Source organism: Schistocerca nitens, chromosome 9, assembly GCF_023898315.1.
Source record: "Schistocerca nitens isolate TAMUIC-IGC-003100 chromosome 9, iqSchNite1.1, whole genome shotgun sequence".
NCBI classification, from domain to species: Eukaryota; Metazoa; Arthropoda; class Insecta; order Orthoptera; family Acrididae; genus Schistocerca; species Schistocerca nitens.
In genome coordinates this window covers 16,232,758-16,253,541 of record NC_064622.1, presented here as the reverse complement: position 1 = coordinate 16,253,541, position 20,784 = coordinate 16,232,758, and the positions used below count along the sequence as shown (strand labels likewise).

At 41.4% G+C, this 20,784-nt stretch overlaps 1 protein-coding gene across 31 annotated transcripts in view; it reads left to right on the top strand.

The window, feature by feature from the left end:
• LOC126203013 (UDP-glycosyltransferase UGT5-like) overlaps positions 1-20,784 on the top strand; it is a 972,471-nt gene that overhangs the window by 365,274 nt on the left and 586,413 nt on the right. The window contains exon 3 of one of the 31 annotated variants that reach the window (XM_049937222.1): positions 4,836-4,899. The exons of 27 other annotated variants lie outside the window; for them this stretch is intronic. In XM_049937222.1, the coding sequence (XP_049793179.1) occupies positions 4,836-4,899 (64 nt within the window). Of the gene's footprint in view, positions 1-4,709; positions 4,957-20,784 lie in introns of all 31 variants that reach the window. 3 more of the 31 variants (XM_049937250.1, XM_049937248.1, XM_049937253.1) reach the window with 3 other exon arrangements.

The following is a 20,784-nucleotide window of genomic DNA, read 5'->3' as shown; positions in this document are numbered from 1 at the left end:
GCCTCTGTGGGAGTGGTGGTACTACTGTGGTTCCTCTCCTTTGTCTTTCAGATGCGTAGTGACGCTTGAAGTCAGGAACGCACAGCCAGCCACTCCAGACTGCACTACTTCGGTCAGCCAGTGATGCCTTTGTGGCGAAACCCAGTACCTGTGGAGTGTTTTTTTTAGACAAATATGACCCTGAGAATTTACTTCATACACTTCAGCACCAGTGATTCGAGTAGCATATGAGGTAATAGTAGTAGTAGGCTTGTAAGGGACTCGAAGCTACCTTGCCGATCTCACATGATTCCTCCATATGCTCCTGTCTTGTGCTGCCTCTTTCCGGTTACTTATTACCAATCTTTCGCATATGCAATCAATTTCATTGCATCAAGTGCTCCTGGATCTCCCTCTCGGTCTTTTGCCATATGGCTTCTCCCTAAATATTCTTAACACAATTTGATCTTCTTTTATTCTCATCAGATGTCCAGCCCATTGCAGTCTCCTAGCAATTATTATGTTTACTACCGTTGGTTGTTGTGATAGCTCGTGGATTTCAATGTTGCTTCTCTTCCGGCATTGTGATTCACTGACACAATATGGACCAAACATTTTTCTATAAACTTTATTCTGAAACACTTGTAAATGGTGGTGTCTGTTGTCGTTAGGGTCCATGCTTCTGCCCCATAGATTAGAACTGTCTGATGATTGTATTATATAACTTTATTACAATTTTCCTAGTCAGCAGATTGGACCCTTAGAGATTTTGTATTGCATAATAGGCTAGGTTAGCATTTTGCAGTCTCGCTTTTATTTCTACCTGTCTCTGATTTTGGTCATCTATCTCTTATCCCAGAAATTTGAACTGTTCAACACGCTCGAATTTGTGTTCACAAACTATTAGATGTGATTGGTTATCCTATTGATCTCTACATATTTAACTATCATGTATTTCGTTTTCTCGTCATTTACTTTCAGGCCAAGTCTTGATGCTTCTGTTGCAAGCTCCACAAATAATTGCCTAATCTCTATTTCACTGTTTCCAATGCGCACTATGTCATTTGCGTATGCAAACACGCTAAATTTGCTTGCTTGGAGGATCCCAGCAGGTACCAGTTTGAATTTCCTCCCAACTCTTTCTCAAGATATATTGAAGAGAAGGGGGGACAAAGCATCTCCTTGTCTTAACCCAGTTTTATTTTTAAAATGGTCAGACTTTAATCCATTTAGTAAAACTCTGCTTGTATTTTCATCCATGCATACTTTGCAGAGATTTATCAATTTAATTGGGAAACCCAATTCAGTCATTAAATTCCACGAGCATTGTCTATGGATAGAGTCATAAGCTTTCATGAAATCGATGAACAGATAATGTATTTTTTGTTTTTATTCCCAAACTTCTTCATTTATTGATTTGATTGCAAATATGTTGTCAGTGGTGGATCTGTTTTTGCAGAAGCCATTTTGATAATCCCCAATTATATTTTCTGCATATGGTTTTAAGCAGCATAGCAATAAAGAAGATAAGATATTACAACCTAATGATATTGACTAATGACATTCCTCTATAGTTTCTGAGATCATCCCTGTCTCCTTTTTTATATACAGGCACTATTGATGATTCTCTCCACTCTCTTGGAATGCTCTCAGTTTTCTACATTATCTGTATAAGATGAAATGAACGTCTGTGCAATGCTTCTCCTCCACATTTTAGTATCTAAGCTAGGATGCAGCCACTGCCAGTTGCTTTACCATTTTTAAGGCGTTCGATACACTCTACCACCTCCTCATATGCGGGTTCTGGAATTTCCTCACAGTTGTGACTGTTGCTGGAAGTAGTAATTGATGCTTCTGGATCAGAACAATTCAGTAGGTTGTAAAAATACTCCTTGCTAGTCGCTAAAATGTTTCTTCGTTCAATCATCATACTGCCATTTAAATCCTTCATCACCTTCGTTTTGTAATTAAAACCGTTTCTAATTTTGTTGATTGTACCAAACATTTTCCGGATGTTGTTATTTTGATGATATTCATGGGTTCAATCTGTTGTTTTAGGAATGGTTTCTTTTTCTTGCCTGCGTTTGAGCCTGCCAGTAAGCAAGTTCTTTTTCAGGATTCTTATTTGTTTGCAATCATTTTTTCCGTAGTTTCATAACCTTGTCTTCAGCTTCTTCATACTCTTCATCGAACCATTTCCTGCTGCATTTCTTAGTTCTCAGCAGGTTATTATTTGCAGCTGTGAGGATGGCCTCTTTTACATTGTTCCAGTATTCATCACTGGAATATGAATGAATGCTTAAGTTAATAGTGTTCAGTAGTGTGTCCACTGGGACCATAAGAATACACAAAGACCATCACATCACGTACAAATGTTTCTCAGTACATCGACACCATGATATTATTCGTTTGTTTCGAAAGGAAGAGAAAGAAATGAACAGGAACCATTCAATACATTGATAGGTTTCCAGTACCTCTAAACAGTAGAAGGTGAAATTGAATTCATCTGTAGGAAATGATGATTAGGTTTAATTGTGAAACCAACAACCTCTTTCTTAATGACTGATTTATATGGGATAAAAACGATAAACAGCGAATGGTCCAAAAGTCTTCTCAATGAAATGCATGCCAAAATAAGAGAAATCAGAGCTTCACTGTGCTGAAAAGTCTTGTGTGATGTGCCCACTGCAGAATTTATCACTGTCTGCAGTGCATCACTTTTCATGAGATATATAGCTGTCTTCTTAACACGAAGTGGTGATGTGTTGGAGCGAATGGCTTGGGCAGCGGGAGCACTGGATAGAGTCAGTTTCTGAGGGCTACAGCTGCAGGTGAACAACTGTCTGAACACCCACACATGTCAGCCTCCTTCCTCACACTGCGTGACTGCATTGTGGCTTATGGCCTCTGGGATGTACGAGCAACTGGGAGCTTCTCTGAGTTGAGTACTATCAGTACGGTCATTTTCAGCTGCGGTCATTGCTGCAGACTATCCAGTGGCTTGAGACACGTTGGCGATGTTTTGAAACATTTGCACAATGGTTGAAACATTTACACATACAACTTTATTAATGTTAAACACACACTTTCAACACAACTGCAACTGATGGCTATATTTAAATGTATATGAAAGCTCCTGCCACATGTCTGACAGTGCTGGTTGTAAAACATAGTACACCATTGGTTAAAAAAATAAATGCAGTTCACTATCTTGGTTTATTTTTGAAATTTCCCGCCATTTTACACTCGCAACAAGCGAGCTTAAGTGGAATAATTGAATTTTGAGTTTTTCCCATTAACAAGCAAGGTATCTAGGATTTCGCATAATTTTCGAATTTCCTGTCATAGTTAAGTAGTTCCACAATCTTGGTGGACGGGAGCTATGAGGGTAATACGTTGGGTAATAAATTATAGCGATAAAGAAAACATCTGGCAACCATTTTTGGCTCTTAACTTGTACTAATAAGGTAATAGATCATAAAGATGAAGGTTATAAATTATAGTAGTGATGTAGTACATTACTTGATAAAGGTCCCAGAAATTTGGCAGCTTTGCTAACTGTGCGAGCACCCACAGCCAATGGGAGAAAACCCATCTAACATTTCTAAATTTCCCGCCATTTATACATTAAGTAATTTATGTAGAAGGGTGGAGAATGGGGTGTGGGAGGGATGACCTTAACCTTGTCTGGGGAGGGGGATGAGATCTGACAGCAATGCAGGGTGTGCCAGAACTGGCTTTGGTCCTTTGCTTGTGCAGTGAGACAAACTCATTTTCTGGAGAAAATTCTTCTGCCCCCTTGATATACACCTCTCATGTAGACAGCCAATATCAGCAGCTGCATGCTCGCTTCACTTTGTTAGGCATTTCTTCAGTAACTCAGTTTAGGGTGTAACTGCTTTTTCTGGGCATACAAGAGAGAGTATTGCTTGACATACAAGCGCACTGTTCTGTTGTGATCTTGTTCACCTGTTGCTTTTACAGGGTTCCACAAATTGTACAACTCCACTTCATATTAAAATAGGACAATCAACCATTAGCCAAGTAAGTCAATTTAAATATCTCGGAATCACAATAACTGAAGACTTGAGATGTCACCAGGAGGTGAAAACTCGAATTGCCGTAGCGAAGGAGCCATTCAACAGAAAGAGGAGACTCTTATGTGGAAAATTAGATAAAGGACTAAGGAAAAGCCTTGGCAAATGTTTTGTCTGGAGTGTGGCACTATATGGGGCAGAAACATGGACACTGAGACGAGAGGATGAAAAAAGGTTAGAAGCATTTGAGATGTGGATGTGGAGGAGAATGGAGAGAATAAGCTGGATGGAAAGAGTGAGTAATGAAACAGTATTGGAAAGGGTTGGTGAGAGAAGATGCCTGCTGAAGGTTGTAGGAGAAAGGAAAAAGAACTGGTTGGGACATTCATTGAGAAGGGAGTGCTTGCTAGTAGATGCTTTGGAAGGATTGGTTTGTGGGAGAAGACTGAGAGGAAGAAGGAGATACAAGGTGATAGACGACATAAAGGGAAGAGGAAATTATGCAGACCTGAGGAGGATGGCAGAAGACCGAACAGCCTGGAGAACTACCATGTGAAAACCTGCCTTTAGGCAGAACACTGATGATCATGATTATGATGATGACTTCATATGAGCCAGTGGTTCCTGGTTCTGTATTTATTACAAATGTACTGTACTTCGTTGCCTGTCATTAACTTGTTTCTCACGTTACAGGTAAGGGCGACCCTACTGCTACTGTTTGTGGTGTCGGGGTTGCTGGTGCCAGCTCTGGAGGCGGCAGAGGTGCTGGGCCTGTTCCAGTCTGGAGGCCGCAGCCAGTGGGTGCTGGCGGAGACGTACCTGAGGGCGCTGGAGCGGCGCGGCCACCGCATCACCGCCGTCACCACGTTCCCGTCCAGTCAGGGCAGCACCGCGGGCAACTGGACCGAGATCCTCATACCGAACCCTATCAATGAAGACGGTAAAGCAACATACTTATCACTGGAACCTTTTCGTTAGTCCTGGTTGTGGGAAGAAAATGTTATCAAAGCAATCAGATTTACGAGCCTGACGCGTTACCTCCGTACTCCTAGTAGTAACGCTATTTCTGCGCAAGATTATCTACCTTCCATACCTGTGCACTACAGTTTCGAATTTGGTTCTCCACGATCTTCATAAACATGCCTCAAGACAAGCTCCTCTAGCTTTCTAATACTGCCTGGTTGAACAATTATTTTAGGCCTTTGAAGTGTTCGTCGCAAGTAAATGACATTGGTGTTTGAATGTCGCTGTTGTCCCCTCACGTCTAGGACCTAAGTGGTGGAACGCTTCAGAAGAAGCCTGGAGAACTGCGCTTATACGCCTGATCATGTCAAAAATACTCTGATAGGGAAAAAATCGCAACACCAAGAAAGAGTTGTGGACGTAAGCGAAAGCTGGTAGCGGTGTTTCTACATCTGAAAGAAGACGTCCATTCATATTTCGTGCCAGTCGCACAACTAGGACTAGCAGTTTGCAGATAGGGTTTCCTTTCGATACACGCTGCAACAATCGTGAGCTTTAGGTATCTTTGAGATTGGACATGGTGAGTCGATGTTTGTCAAGAATGCCTTTAATGCGACAAAGACACCATTATCAACAATTCACCGAGTCTGAACGACGACATGTAATACGGCTGCAAGAAGCTGGATGTTTCTTTTGCGGTACTGCGGAAAGACTTGGCAGGAATGTAGCCACTGTACATGATTGCTGGCAGCAGTGTCAGGAGAATGTACGGTCTCTCAATGGCCACGTGGTACCACTGACAGGGAAGACCATCGTGTCCAGGGTACGGCTCTGGCGCATCGTACTGCCTCTGCAGCAGTAATTCAGCGGCAGTTGGCACAACAGTGATACAAGGAACTGTAACAAATCGGTTACTTCAAGGGCAGCTCAGAACCAGACGCCCTACTGACCTCAAACCATATCCATTTGCGACTCCAGTGGTGTCAAGCGAGAGCTCACAGGAGGGCAGGGTGGAGGTCTGCTGTGTTTCCTGATGAACGCCGGTTCTGCCTCGTTGCCAGTGATGGCCGTGTGTTGGTTACAAGGAGCCCAATTGAGGGCCTGTAACCAACCTAGAGAGCTATACAGCAAATTCCAACTAAGCAGAATTCTTGTTGACGGACAAAAGCAGAGCAAACTCAATACCAGGGTAAGGACAATTCGATAAATTTGATTGCATGATTATACTTACTGAGATGTCAAAAAACACTAAAACTTTTGGCCATTCTAAAAATCGGTAAATGGAACGATCTGCTCTCTCCAAATAGTCACTGGCCATGATAACATCGGGACAGAAGGTTGTAAAGTCAAGATTCTGTCTTTCGAAACTGATTTACAGAATAAGATCACAACGCATATGTTACATTCAATTGTTATAGGGATGCGAGGCTGATAAAAATAGGAATAAGTGAGGGCGTGTTGACAAACAGCCTGAAAGCTCGATAGACGAAAGGACTCGGGACAGACGGGCTCTTGTTATATTCTACAGGGTGGTCGATAGCTGTGATTAGACATTAATTTAAGGTTAAGATGTGCGAAACGGGAGAGGGAAAAAGATGGGAGGCTATGTAACCGGCTAGTACGGGAGTCGCCATCGTGGATGCAACTCGTAGTTCTAAATGAAAAGTGATTCGTGTAACACACAAGACAGTGAAGAACTACACGAGAAAAAAAAAAATCTGTCTTTCATTTGAGCATGGCTTCATTACTTCTCGTGTTTGTCACAGTGTTAAATGCCATTTCGTTGTAACTGTTTACACTGTTTGTATCCATTACAATACTGGCACGGGAAGTCAAGTAGCGAGCCTGAACTGAATTTTTGATCTTTTCTGACTTTTCAACGTTAAATTTTTAATTGTTTGCTATCATAACTGACTTTTTATGTCTGTTCGTACGATTTAATTTGACCGCAGTGAAATGCTAGTGAAAGAACCTGCGACATAATAACTTTACTCTCGCTCATTGGAACTCCCGTGTCTTCATCTTGAAACTCTTGTTCTTATGTATCTTCCACGTTAAAGCAGTATTCTGCTACACATTCGTATAATGTCCTCTGTGTTTTCTTTAAGATAATGGTGAGATCATGTTGAGTCCGTCATTGTTTTTTTATGTTGATTCTTAGGTGATCAAATGCAATAATGGACCCACAATCGTACCTTTTGAGTTCTGATCGATTATTTCCAGTTTGTTTTCTGCACTAGTTGCCATAATACATTACCATTGACTGCACCGCATTGCTTCACTCTGTTCACCACTTTCTTCATATAAATCTTGTTCGATAATTCTCTTATTTCATAGTCAATACGATCTCATGCCCTCACTATTTTGTCCAAAACAATGTTTGTTGTTTCAGTACTTGCACAGCGCAGTCACGCCATTTGCCGTCGTTTCACCTCCAGCACACTCGACGTCCTAAACATCCCTTTCACTCAAATCCAAATGGCTCTGAGCACTATGGGACTTAACATCTGAGGTCATCAGTCCCCTAGAACTTAGAACTACTTCAACCTAACTCACCTAAGGACAGCACACACATCCATGCCCGAGGCAGGATTCGAACCTACGACCGTAGCAGCAGCGCGGTTCCGGACTGAAGCGCCTAGAACCGCACGGCCACATCGGCCGGCTCCCTTTCACTGTTTTGACGCTACTGGCGCTGCTCTTGCGTTACTTCCGTCGGGTTTAGGGTTGCTACTTCTAACTCTAGGCTTTCTGTCGATTTCCTCACATGTTTCTCGTAGTTTACCAATGAGTACAACATTCTTTCAAACAATGTCTTTTCCTTACCCTTGCTGTTCCTCATCAATCTTCTACACAAAATGGGGTTCCGTTTAGGGTGGATGTAAATATTCATTTACCTTCACAAAACAGTTAATTACTTGTCAGTTAATAAAATGTGAGGTGACAATAAAGGTTTCTTAAGATGTCAACAGTTCAACATTCTGTACAGGGAGAGGCAAATGCTGATGATAATATGTAGAGGCTACAGGATTTGCTCAACATGTTGTTGTCCATTAATTTGCAAGGTCGTTGTCGTCCACTTCACCCACTTCTTATAGACTGTAGCCAACACGTGTGCTGGAATGTCATCACAAGCATCAGGGGTTTGATCCCTGAGGTGTGCGAGGTTTCTGATCTTCACGGCTTACACAACCGCCTTCACTTCTCCCCAGATAAAAATCTCATGGACTTAGATCCTTGGGGTCGGTGTGCCACTCCACAGGATCACTACGACCTGTAAATCTCTAGAAAAACTGGCTGTTCAGGTGCGCTTGGACAGCTATCCCATACAGAGGTGTGGCTCCAAAATTGGAAATGACCCCTCTTCATACAGCAGTGACGTCATCCGACAACTGCAGACAATGGACTCCTGTTAGTGAACCCTGACTGAAGAAGGAACAAACAATACGGGAACCCCATAGTCGACACCAAACGATCACTTTCGACGCACCCACTACCTTCGTTGGACTGATCCAGCGGTGCTTCACATCTGAGCAGTGTTTATTATTCTGTTTATTTGCCTCTCAGTTCATACAGAAGTTGGCCAGATCTGTAAATAGTAGGTCACAGGATAAACGACTGTTTTCGTCCAGCATGTGTATCACCGATTCTGAAAACTGAACTTGGTGATCTGGATCTTTCTAGGTGAGATGTTCTAACATTTACGTTTCCTAAGCCTTCAGTTTACATGTGGCCAAACTTCTCATTATTGATGTATGGCTGACGTGAGTTTCATGGGAAATGCGACACGTACTTCCCTCTGGATTGTGGCTGAACGATGCCGGAGCTGCGGTTGATGTTAGTCTCGAGTTACCTGCGACAGAGCCGGTTTCACGCCATATTTTGATATGTTTCCCCTCCGCTCTGTGGGTACTGGGTGGTCTGAAAACCTCTGCAATAACTGGGGTACTACTCTCACATGTCGCCTCTTCCATTTCAGGATTACAAGATTCATCCAAAATAACGTCTTCCAAAATTTGCGCCATGTTGTCATTGTAACCTCACAGGTTTTCCTCATACTGACTTTAAATTTCTGTTCACTTATCTGATTTTCGTATAGTAGGCCGGTTTCATACTCGGCTGTATGAAACGTCGATGGCGTTAACTATTAAAATAACCTTTTGCTCAATGCTAATCAAAGTACAAATATTTTACTTCAGACGGACGTCGTCATTTACAGATCAGATTGCTTGAAATCGTTTACGTGGGTCTTGCATGTAACTAAAATTTCACTCCTTGCAATTATTTTCGTCTAGGCCCCAGTACAGTTAAAGCTTAGCCGTATGCTTAACATTTGACATATTTGTCATATTGATTGAATGGTACTTGAACACAAACATTCTTTTAACGATATTGGCTTACTTTGCCGGTGACAGCGGAATTTCTAGTAATAAACAAGTGAGTACAACAAAAGAGAGGGACTAGTTTGTGGTGTTGTATTTTCTGGTTTTTTAAAAATCATCTACAATTAAGCCACGGACAAACAACCTTTTACAAAACTTTGATGAGGTTCACTCTTCTCTCATTCTAACTTGGGTCGACTTTGGGGAAATAGTATTGCTGTGCTGCGATGTGGTGCTTTTATCGGAAAATTTTGGCTTATAGCCTTTGGGTCAGATTAAATACTACTATCTCGACTCTGAGACTGGATACCTATTTCAACTTTAATGAGCTTTCTCCCTGACATACGACTGCGGCAACCATTCATCGAGAAAATAGATATGGCCACAGCTACCCACACTCCAACGAATAATTAACGACTGTTTCAGATATTATACACCGCTGATCACATACATTCTCCAGCCTCTTGTAGGCCTCGTCTTGTAGCATCAGGTTTATTTTCTGCTTGCACTCGGCAGTGCTTAATAGCACTGTAGAGTTCCCTTTGTCCGCTGGTAGGATCGTTATATCAGGGTCATCTCTAAGGGACCGGAGAGTTGCTCGTTCTTCCGCAGATACGTTACTTTTAGGTAATAGAGATCTGTCGATTATTCTGCAGGTTTCCCGTCTGACTTCCTCTGCTTCCTCCTTTGGAAGCCCTCGTACTGATTCTTCCACGTTCTGGGGACGGGAGAGGAAAAAAAAAAAATGGTTCAAGTGGCTCTGAGCACTATTGGACTTAACTTCTGAGGTCATGAGTCCCCTAGAACTTAGAACTACTTAAACGTAACTAACCTAAGGACATCACACACATCCATGCCCGAGGCAGGTTTCGAACCAGCGACCGTAGCGGTCGCGCGGTTCCAGACTGTAGAGCCTAGAACCGCTCGGCCACTCCGGCCGGCGGGGGAGAAATTCAGTCCTTTTCTGAGGACTGCGATTGTGGCAGCGTCCAGATGTGTGCGACTAGGTCACACAGAAAAACTAGCCATAGCAGAACACAGTGTAAATGAAGAACTCGCCATCAACTCTGAAAACACGAAGGTACTGTGCCGAGCATCTGGCTTCTGGGAAAACGTTATCAAAGAATCCATAGAAATAAGGATTCACGACAATCTGGTCAACAGAGACGAGGGATACCAACTCAGCGCAGCATGGATACCTGCGATGGCGGCAATCCGTCGGGAGCGCAATCGTCAACGTCCTCCGCCTCGGACGCAGACAGGATGCTCACACCGAGAACCGAACCCGGCCGCCGGGGTGACCGCCATCCCCACCACCGGGCGCACGCCGCCGGACCACCGCAGTCTCCCGAGGTCCGGTGGAGGGGGGTGACCGCGCATATAAATAGCCCGCTCTCCGCGAATCTCGACACTTCACCATAAGATGGGTAGTATGACACTTCCCGAAACGTCGCGAGATATCAACGCTACCACCCGGCTCGAGACCCGAGAAATCTTCATCAACAGTTTACGCCGGGAAAGCCTACAGTCACATATACCAACATTCGACTGCTGATGACTGGAAACATGTTGCCTGGTCGGACGAGCCTCATTTCAAATTGTATCGAGCGGATGGACGTGTACGGGTATGGAGTCAAGCTTGTGAATCCATGGACCCTGCATATCAGCAGGGGACTGTTCAAGCTAGCGCAGGCTCCTTAATAGTGTGGGGAATTTGCAATTGGATTGATATGGGACACCTGATACGTCTAGATACGATTCTGGCAGGTGACATGTACGTAAGTACCCTGTGTGATCACCTGCATCCATTCATGTCCATTGTGCATTCCGACGGACTTTGGAAATTCCAGCAGGACAATGGGGCAACCCACACGTCCAGAATTGCTAGCAGAGTGGTTCCAGGAACACTCTTCTGAGTTTAAACACTTGCGCTGGCCACCAAACTCCCCAAATATGAACATTATTGTGCGTATCTGGTATGTCTTGCAAGGTACTGTTCAGAAGAAATCTCCACCCTCTTGTACTCTTACGGATTTAGGACAGCTCTGGAGGATTCATGCTGTCAATTCCCTCCAGCACTACTTCAGACATTAGTCGGCTCTACACGATATTAGTCAGGTGTGCCATTTTCTTTGGCTCTTCAGTGTATATTGCCTATGCAGGTTTTTCTGATGTCGCTGGTAAATGGTTTCAACAAGTTTATTCACACACCATTGAAATCTTGCTGGTTCTGGGGCAGCGGGTTCATTGTCATTTTAATGACGGTAATAATCATTAGTCATTAGAAGTGTTGTAAGTATTGTTCGCCGTTTTTTACGAGAGCCATGCAACTATTTCTGTGGTCAGTCAGGAAGCGATGCAGAACATACCGATCATAGTTTCCAGTCTGCAAGTCCACATTCTTGTCCAGCCCACTGAAAGAAATGTTTCTATTCTCTATTTGCTCAGCGGGATCAGGACTATTATTATAAATCAAGATTTTGAGTTCTAATTGATACATATGCGCGATTAAGTTCCACACGCACAACATTTCATTATATTCATATTGACAGGAAATCTTTCTATCCTAAACAGCACTATGAGCAGTTCAGAGGCGACCTCTACAGTAAGTTCGTACTAAATTGTCTTTCGCCCTGACTTCTGATAATCAGAATAAATGCTCGCCACAAAGTGGAAAATAATTGTCACCAGTTGCCACGCGGATTTGTTAACATTACAGACGACACACTAACAGTTACTTCTGCGAAATGTAAGCGATCCACGACGGTGTACAGTCCTCGTGAGTTCACTTTCTATTATTACTGAAAATATACGTTTTGTAACTGCCTGTCTCTAACGTCATCCCATCATCCGAGGCAGCGCGCACCCCAGCGTTTGACTCACGCGGATCTTACAGTGGCTGGGTGCGAAGTGAAGCCTCGTCCTGCCTCTCGGGCTGTATTTATACATGTGGCGCAGCGGGCGGCCAAGGGAACACCTGCTGTCATCCACCCTATGCCCACGGTAGCAGCCTCTAAATGGCGTCTTTCTGGAACACACAATATTTAATAACAATCTTATGAATCAATTTAGAATCTTCATAATTTTTGTATGAATGTAGGTAAGTTAGTTAAAATAACAGAAAAAGTTTTAGCTCGCCAGCATTAAAACTTTGCCTTCCAGAATATTTAGACCAGAACAGACAGTAGAACATGAACTACAGCTTTAAGAGACCTACTGGTTGTTATTAACATCAAGGTCCTAAAACTTATTATAGCTGTGTTATTTAATACACTACTGGCCATTAAAATTGCTACACCACGAAGATGACGTGCTACAGACGCGAAATTTAACCGACAGGAAGAAGATGCTGTGATATGCAAATGATTAGCTTTTCAGAGCATTCACACAAGGTTGGCGCCGGTGGCGACACATACGTGCTGACATGAGGAAAGTTTGCAACCGATTTCTCATACACAAACAGCAGTTGACCGGCGTTGCCTGGTGAAACGTTGTTGTGATGCCTCGTTTAAGGAGGAGAAATGCGTACCATCACGTTTCCGACTTTGATAAAGGTCGGAATGTAGCCTATCGCGATTGAGGTTTATCGTATCGCGACATTGCTGCTCGCGTTGGTCGTGATGCAATGACTGTTAGCAGCATACAGAATCGGTGGGTTCAGGAAGGAAATACGGAACGCCGTGCTGGATCCCAACGGCCTCGTATCGCTAGCAGTCGAGATGACAGGCATCTTATCCGCATGGCTGTAACGGATCGTGCAGCCACATCTCAATCCCTGAGTCAACAGATGGGGACGTTGGCAAGGCAACAACCATCTGCACGAACAGTTCGACGACGTTTGCAGCAGCATGGACTATCAGCTGGGAGACCACGGTTGCGGTTACCCTTGACGCTGCATCACAGACAGGAGCGCCTGCGATGGTGTACTCAACGACGGACCTGGGTGCACGAATGGCAAAACGTCATTTTTTCGGATGAATCCAGGTTCTGTTTACAGCATCATCATGATCGCATCCATGTTTGGCGACATTGCAGTGAACGCACATTGGAAGCGTGTCTTCGTCATCGCCATACTGGCGTAACACCCGGCGTGATGGTATGGGGTGCCATTGGTTACACGTCTCGGTCACCTCCTGTTCGCATTGACGGCACTTTGAACAGTGGAAGTTACATTTCAGATATATTACGACCCGTGGCTCTACTCTTCATTCGATCCTTGCGAAACCCTACATTTCAGCAGGATAATCCACGACCGCATGTTTCAGGTCCTGTACGGGCCTTTCTGGATACAGAAAATGTTCGACTGCTGCCCTGGCCAGCACATTCTCCAGATCTCTCACCAGCTGAAAACGTCTGGTCAATGATGGCCGAGCAACTGGCTCGTCACAATACGCCAGTCACTACTCTTGATGAACTGTGGTATCGTGTTGAAGCTGCATAGGCAGCTGTACCTGCACACGTCATCCAAGCTCTGTTTGACTCAATGTCCAACCGTATCAAGGCCGTTATTACGGCTAGATGTGGTTGTTCTAGGTACTGATTTCTCAGGATCTGTCCACCCAAATTGCGTGAAAATGTAATCACATGTCAGTTCTAGTATAATATATTTGTCCAATGAATACCCGTTTATCATCTGCACTTCTTCTTGGTGTAGCAATTTTAATGGCCAGTAGTGTAGGTTTCATCACGTGCTGTAACCAAAACTTTCTAGCATTTATATAACAGGTACTTAATCTACTACAAATAAGGACATTTTTGTTCCAAATTTAGTTTCAGTAAATTACTTGAAAACTATTAGAGGTAGCTTAATTGGGTCAAATGTTGAACTGAAGCGCCATACAAATTTTCATATTCCTAAGTCTAATATTTAGTGCCTTCAATTTTTCTTAAAAACGTGGATTCTGACCAAATTATTGCTTTAATCACGTTGAGACTTGCACCAGTTAATTTTGACATACATCTGCACATTATGAGAAATTTCTGGCTTCTTAGCTTTATTATTTAGCGCTATTCATTTTTTCTTGAAACGATGTATTTAGGTAAAATACGTTGTAACCTCCCCCTCACTTATCGACCTTAATGACAGTGAAAAATTAAACCGCGTGTACCTAATGGAAATTTGGGAAAAGCAATCGTCACCGAAGTCAATTTGTCGGTAAAGAGGGAGGAAAGGGTTACATCTAAATGAAAGGAAAAATGCAAATGAAACTGGTGGAAGTTAATTTTGAAAAGGGGTAAAGTTACTAAAGAAAGTAAATGTGCAGCTGTTACGTTAACAATTAACTAGCGGTAATTAGATATTTGAGATTTGGGGGAAATTACGGTCGCCAGTCCTAAGGAAAATTACTATAGTAACTGAAAAAGAAAGGTTATTACACATATAATTAGCACTAGAAGCGTGGCAACTGAAGGTTGACACGTGTAGTGTGAAAACTGAAAGTTTGTCAGAAGTAATAAATTTCGCTACACTCTGACTTAATTTAGCAAAAGAATTAATAAAACCGGAAAATCGAAAGTTAATTTAGTGACTGAAGTTAATAGTGAGCTTTGTTTCTGAAGCACATCGAAATTCAGTAAAATACGGTTAGTCTTGGACTACCTCAACAATCATTTCAAAAGCTACTTGAATCTACGCAATTTAGAAATAAGAGATTTAACTTTGAACTTGAATTAAATGATTCTGAACAATTAAAAATAGTAAAATTTAGTACATACCAAGCTGAGCTGCAGTCACAGGTAACTAACATACGGTAACAAAACTCGCACTCTTAATTTGTGCTTGTGTAATCTAAATATTGTAGCCAGCTATGAATACCTTAACTGAACTTTGAAATTAAAGCAGTGAAATCGAATGATGCTGGCGTTTGAATTTCGACACTCGGGTTCATTCCGGAAAAGGAAGGGGCCCTGCTTGGTAATGCAATTGGGACAATGAGCAACAAACGTTCATGCTAAGTTGCTGTAATTTTGTGATGCAACAATTTTAAAAGTTTGAAAATCTCAGGTCTGCCATACAGTTCTAAAACTTTACGTGCTTCCAGTCTTCCTTGTTGGTTGATTGAAGGTTTGAAGCCGTCGATCGAGGAGGTGGCGACAGTCACTCATTGTCGGCCGTCGCTGTTGCAGCAGCTGGATGTTGGCGCGCCTTCTTCTCGACACGGTCACCAGACGAAACGGGCTCTTGATGTGCGCCAGCTAATGCTTCCCGTCCGCGATACCATGTCAGAAACTATCATCGCAAGTCGAGCACAATTACATGCTGCCAAACCCCGAAAGCGCGGCAACTCGCGGGAGCTTCACACAACACACCTGCTCCACTGCTACTCCAGCCAGACTCCCCTCTGCCCGCACTCCACGCGACAGATTTAACACTACCAAAGATCCTAAACACTTTCGTTCTCCACACGACCTATCGATGTAATCGTTCGATGGCATAGTTTTCCCTACGCCAGACCCTGCGTAAAAATACAAATAATATTTACAAAACAAACCAATTATACATCGACATAAATGCATAAACATATACAAATAGTAAAACAGTTACAATATACAAAGACACAGAAATGTTATATCTTCAGGTAACAAAATAAGGAAAAAAATTTGCAGTGCAATAGATGGAAATTGAAGGATATGCATTTCCGGCGTTACAACGTCCGCCCCCGGTAGCTTAGTGGTCAGCGTGACAGAATGTCAATCCTAAGGGCCCGGGCTCGATTACCAGCTGGGTCGGAGTTTTTCTGCGCTCAGGGACTGGGTGTTGTGTTGTCCTAATCATCATCACTTCATCCACATCGACGCGCAAGTTGCCGACGTGGCGTCAAATCGAAAGACTTGCACCCGGCGAACGGTCTACCCGACGGGAGGCCCTAGTCACTCGACATTTTTTTTAGGTAAAATATTGACCTAATCAATCTGATTCTTGACAGTTTAAACATTATTACACTAAAGCATATGCTGACAAAGTTCGAAAAAGCAACTTTAACTTTTAATTTCGTTCTTAATTTATGGTGCAATAGTTGTACTCTACGCACAGACGCGTTATGGTGAGGTGGCACTAGTAACAGTGAACTGCGCTAAGTCTCGGCACACTCGCTCGCCTCGATACAGCGCCTGTTTCGCCACAAGGTGGTTAAATTTGCGCCGACACAGAACGACGTTAAGTTGCAATTGTGTTCTTGAAGCTTCTCTTGCAACTAAATATTTACATTACATTACATTTATCGTTTTCCATGGATCCCTTGGAGAGGAGTCTCTGGGATGTGGAAAGGGTCAAATCTTTTTTTTTAAGATAATTTTTTTATTCAGATACGTGGATATTGTCCAATTCTAATGCAGACAGAGTTATGAGCTATAATCCTTGTGAAGATATTCGTCGATGGAGTAGAAGGAATTGGCCAACAGGAAGTTCTTTAATCCACTCTGAAACCGATCTTTATCACTTACAATACCTTTGATATGCTCTGATGAGTTACTGAATGTATGAGTACCGATGTATTTGACTCCTTTTTGTACTAATGTTAAGCTTTTATAGTGCTTATACAGATTGTTTTTGGTTCTGGTATTAAAATTATGTTTTGCACTATTTTGTGTAAAAAGAGAAATGTTGGAAATGACAAAGGACATCAATGAGTATATGTACTGAGAAGTTAGAATACAAAGTTTCTTAAGGAGGTCTCTGCATGATGATCTAAGACTGACACCAGATATAATTCTAGTGACTCGTTTCTGTATTTTGAAAATGTTGTCTTTGTGACAGGAGTTTCGCCAAAAGATGATTCCATAACTCATTAGTGAATGGAAGTAGGCCGAATAAACTAACTTTCTCATTTTTAAATCACCGATTTCTGCTATCATGCATACTGCAAATGTAGCTGAACTAAAGCGTTTCATTAAGTCTAAAGTGTGAGTTTTCCAATTTAGGTTGTGGTCTATTTGCAGCCCTAAAAATTTGACACTGTCTACAGCTTTAATTTCATTGTTTGAATATATTATACTTATAGGGTCATGTATTCTTCGTGAGGTACTACACTGTATGTACTGGGTCTTGTCAAATCCATTTGCTGTGAACCACCCATTGATACTTACAAATATTTCATTAGCTGATTGCTCAGTGAGATCATGGGTACTGTTTTTTATACCAATACTAGTATCATGTGCAAATAAGACAAAATTTGCATTTTGTGACACTGCAAATGGAAGGTCATTAATATATAACAGGAACAACAAGGGACCTAAAATAGAGCCCTCGGGCACCCATTGGCTGGTGGTTTCATATTTTGAATAACTGTTGTTATGTGGCAAGCCTGATACTGTTTTCTATTAAAAAGATAGGATGAGAACCATGAGCCTGCTACTCCTGTTACCCCATAATATTTTAACTTTTGTATATGGGTATCATGCTTAACACAATCAAAGCTTTAGCCAGATCACAGAATATTCCACGTGGCAATAACTTTTGATTTATTAATTTTAATATAACATCTGCAAAAGTGAATATAGCTTGATCACTTGACAATTCTTTCCGAAATCCAAACTGATAGTGAAGGAGAATATTTTTCTGTACTAAGTGTTTATAAAGTCTATTGTACATAACCCTTTCAAACACTTTTGAAAATATTGCCACTCTTGAAATGGGACAGAAGTTTCCCACTGATGATTTGTCTCCTTTTTTGTGTAATTGTTTAATTGTTTGACAATAGCATATTTAAGCCTATCTGGAAACACGACACTAGAGGGATTCATTACATAAGTAACTCAGTATGTTACAAAGTTCTGAGGAGCAACATTTAATTATGATAGTGCTGATTTCATTGCAACATATGTTTTTAAGAGAGCTAGTAATATCAGAAATCTCTTTCTGTGTGGTAGGATATAGTTGAATTTTGTCAAATTTCTGTGGAAATGTATTTTTTAAATATTTTAAACTGTCTTCTGAGGAACTATGCAAACCGAAGTTGTCTCCTACAGAAAGGACAAAGTTGTTGAAAGTGTCTGCAATTTTGGAGGTATCTCAAATCAACTCATTTACATTTAAAATAATTTCCTCATTTGCTTGATTAGTTTTTCCTATTTCACTTTTTACTATGTTCCATATAGTTTTTATCTTGTTATTAGAAGCATTTATTTTTTCTTGAAAATAAATACATTTGGAGGTTCTGATTACTTTGTTTAAAATTTTACAATATAATTTGTAATGTGAGTAAGCTCTATAGTCATCGTTTTCCCTTGACATTAAGTACAGTCTTCTTTTTGTTTTGCAAGATACTTTTATTATATTTGTAATCCAAGGTTTTGAAACATTTAATGTATTTGCTTTGATTACTTTCTTAGGGCAGCAGTTTTCAATGTGACCTATGACCATATTAGAGAAATAGTTATATTGTTCATTTATCATCTTTCCAGTCTGCATTCCTCAAACAGATTTTTATACCTTCAATTCCTGTTTCATTTATTATTCGTATAGTTTCCCACTTCTTGTTATTAACTGAATCAGACCCCATTATTTTAGATGTAAGCAACTGGGCATCATGAACTGAAAGGCCATTAAATATTGGATTTATACTATGATTTGCTAGTGTGGTAGTATCTATGAAAATGTTATCAATAGCAGTGCTTCTGGTACCCATAACCCTGGTTGGGTTCTTACGCACTTTTGCTCGAAAATCGATTCTGGTAGCTGGAGTTCAAGTTCTGTGTTAATCGTGCCTTTGCGTCATTGTGGTGATATTTCCACAGGAAGTTTCATCCCTTATCACATATATCTTTGTGTCTAACCGAGAAGTGAAGTACCCGTTTTCATGGATGTAGTTTTAAAATTTTTTTAATGTAGCGAAACATTTTCTTGAACGTTCGTAGCCCGTTTTTCACCCAATAAAGGGTTGAATTTCCAAAAACAGGGAAAACGTATTTTTTGCATTTCCAACACGGAATCCAAATATATATTTAGCTTTGAAAACGTTTTCACAACGAAATAATTTCATAAAACTTTCCATTCCATATTTCACTCCCTTAGGGGGTGAATTTCCAGAAACAGTAAAACACTTATTTTTATTTATGACCAAGAAAATAAATAGCAATTTCCATAGATGTAACTTTAAAAATGCTTAAGTGGCTCTTTAAAAATGATTTATCTCCAAAAAACTTCCATCCACTACTTTACCTCCTTAATGGTTGAAGTTCCAAAAATGCTGAATTACTTTCTTTTTATTTCTAGCTGAGAAACTGAATACCAGCTTCCGTCATTCTGTCTTGAAAACTGCCTTTATAGCGACATATTTTCAAAAACCTTTCATCCCCTTAGAAGTGGAATTTCGAACAGTCTCTTCTTAAACGATATCTACAGTATAAGATGCACACGCCTCAAAATTTCAAGTTTCTATAGTTAGAGTTTTCGGGTGGACGATGATGAGTGAATGAAGTAGTCTGGCCCTATTTCACCCCCTTGAGGGTTGAATTTCCCAAAACAGGGAGACACGAATTTCTTTCATTTGTAACTGAGAAGACAAATAAAAATTTTCATAGATTTAGTTTTAAAAATGCTTACGCAATGGAATATTTTCATAAAAAATTTCACCCTCCCATTTCACCCCCTTACGAGATTAATTTCCGAAAATAGTGAAGTAGGTATTATTTTATTTCCAACAGAGAAGCCAAATACAAATTTTCATAGATTTAGCTTTAAAACTGCTTGGCTAAGAAACATTTCCACAAACGTACATCCGGTATTTCACCCCCATAGGAATTGAATTTCGAAAAACAGTGACAAATTTATTTTTTATTTCTAACTGAGAAGTCAAATGCAAATTTTCATAGGTTTAGTCTTGAAAATGCGTTTATAATTAAATATTTCTAAGACACTTCATTCCCTATTTTACCACATTACGGGTTGATTTTCCAAAACCGGCTGAAACTCTTATTTCTTTATTTCTGACCGAGAAACAATATACGAATTTTCGTAGGTCTGGGTTCAAAATTGTCTTGTTGTTGTTGTTGTGGTCTTCAGTCCTGAGACTGGTTTGATGCAGCTCTCCATGCTACCCTATCCTGTGCAAGCTTCTTCATCTCCCAGTACCTCCTGCAACCTACATCCTTCTGAATCTGCTTGGTGTATTCATCTCTTGGTCTCCCTCTACGATTTTTACCCTCCACGCTGCCCTCCAATGCTAAATATGTGATCCCTTCATGCCTCAGAACATGTCCTACCAACCGGTCCCTTCTTCTCGTCAAGTTGTGCCACAAACTCCTCTTCTCCCCAATTCTATTCAATACCTCCTCATTAGTTATGAGATCTACCAGCCGGCCGAAGTGGCCGTGCGGTTAAAGGCGCTGCAGTCTGGAACCGCAAGACCGCTACGGTCGCAGGTTCGAATCCTGCCTCGGGAATGGTGTTTGTGATGTCCTTAGGTTAGTTAGGTTTAACTAGT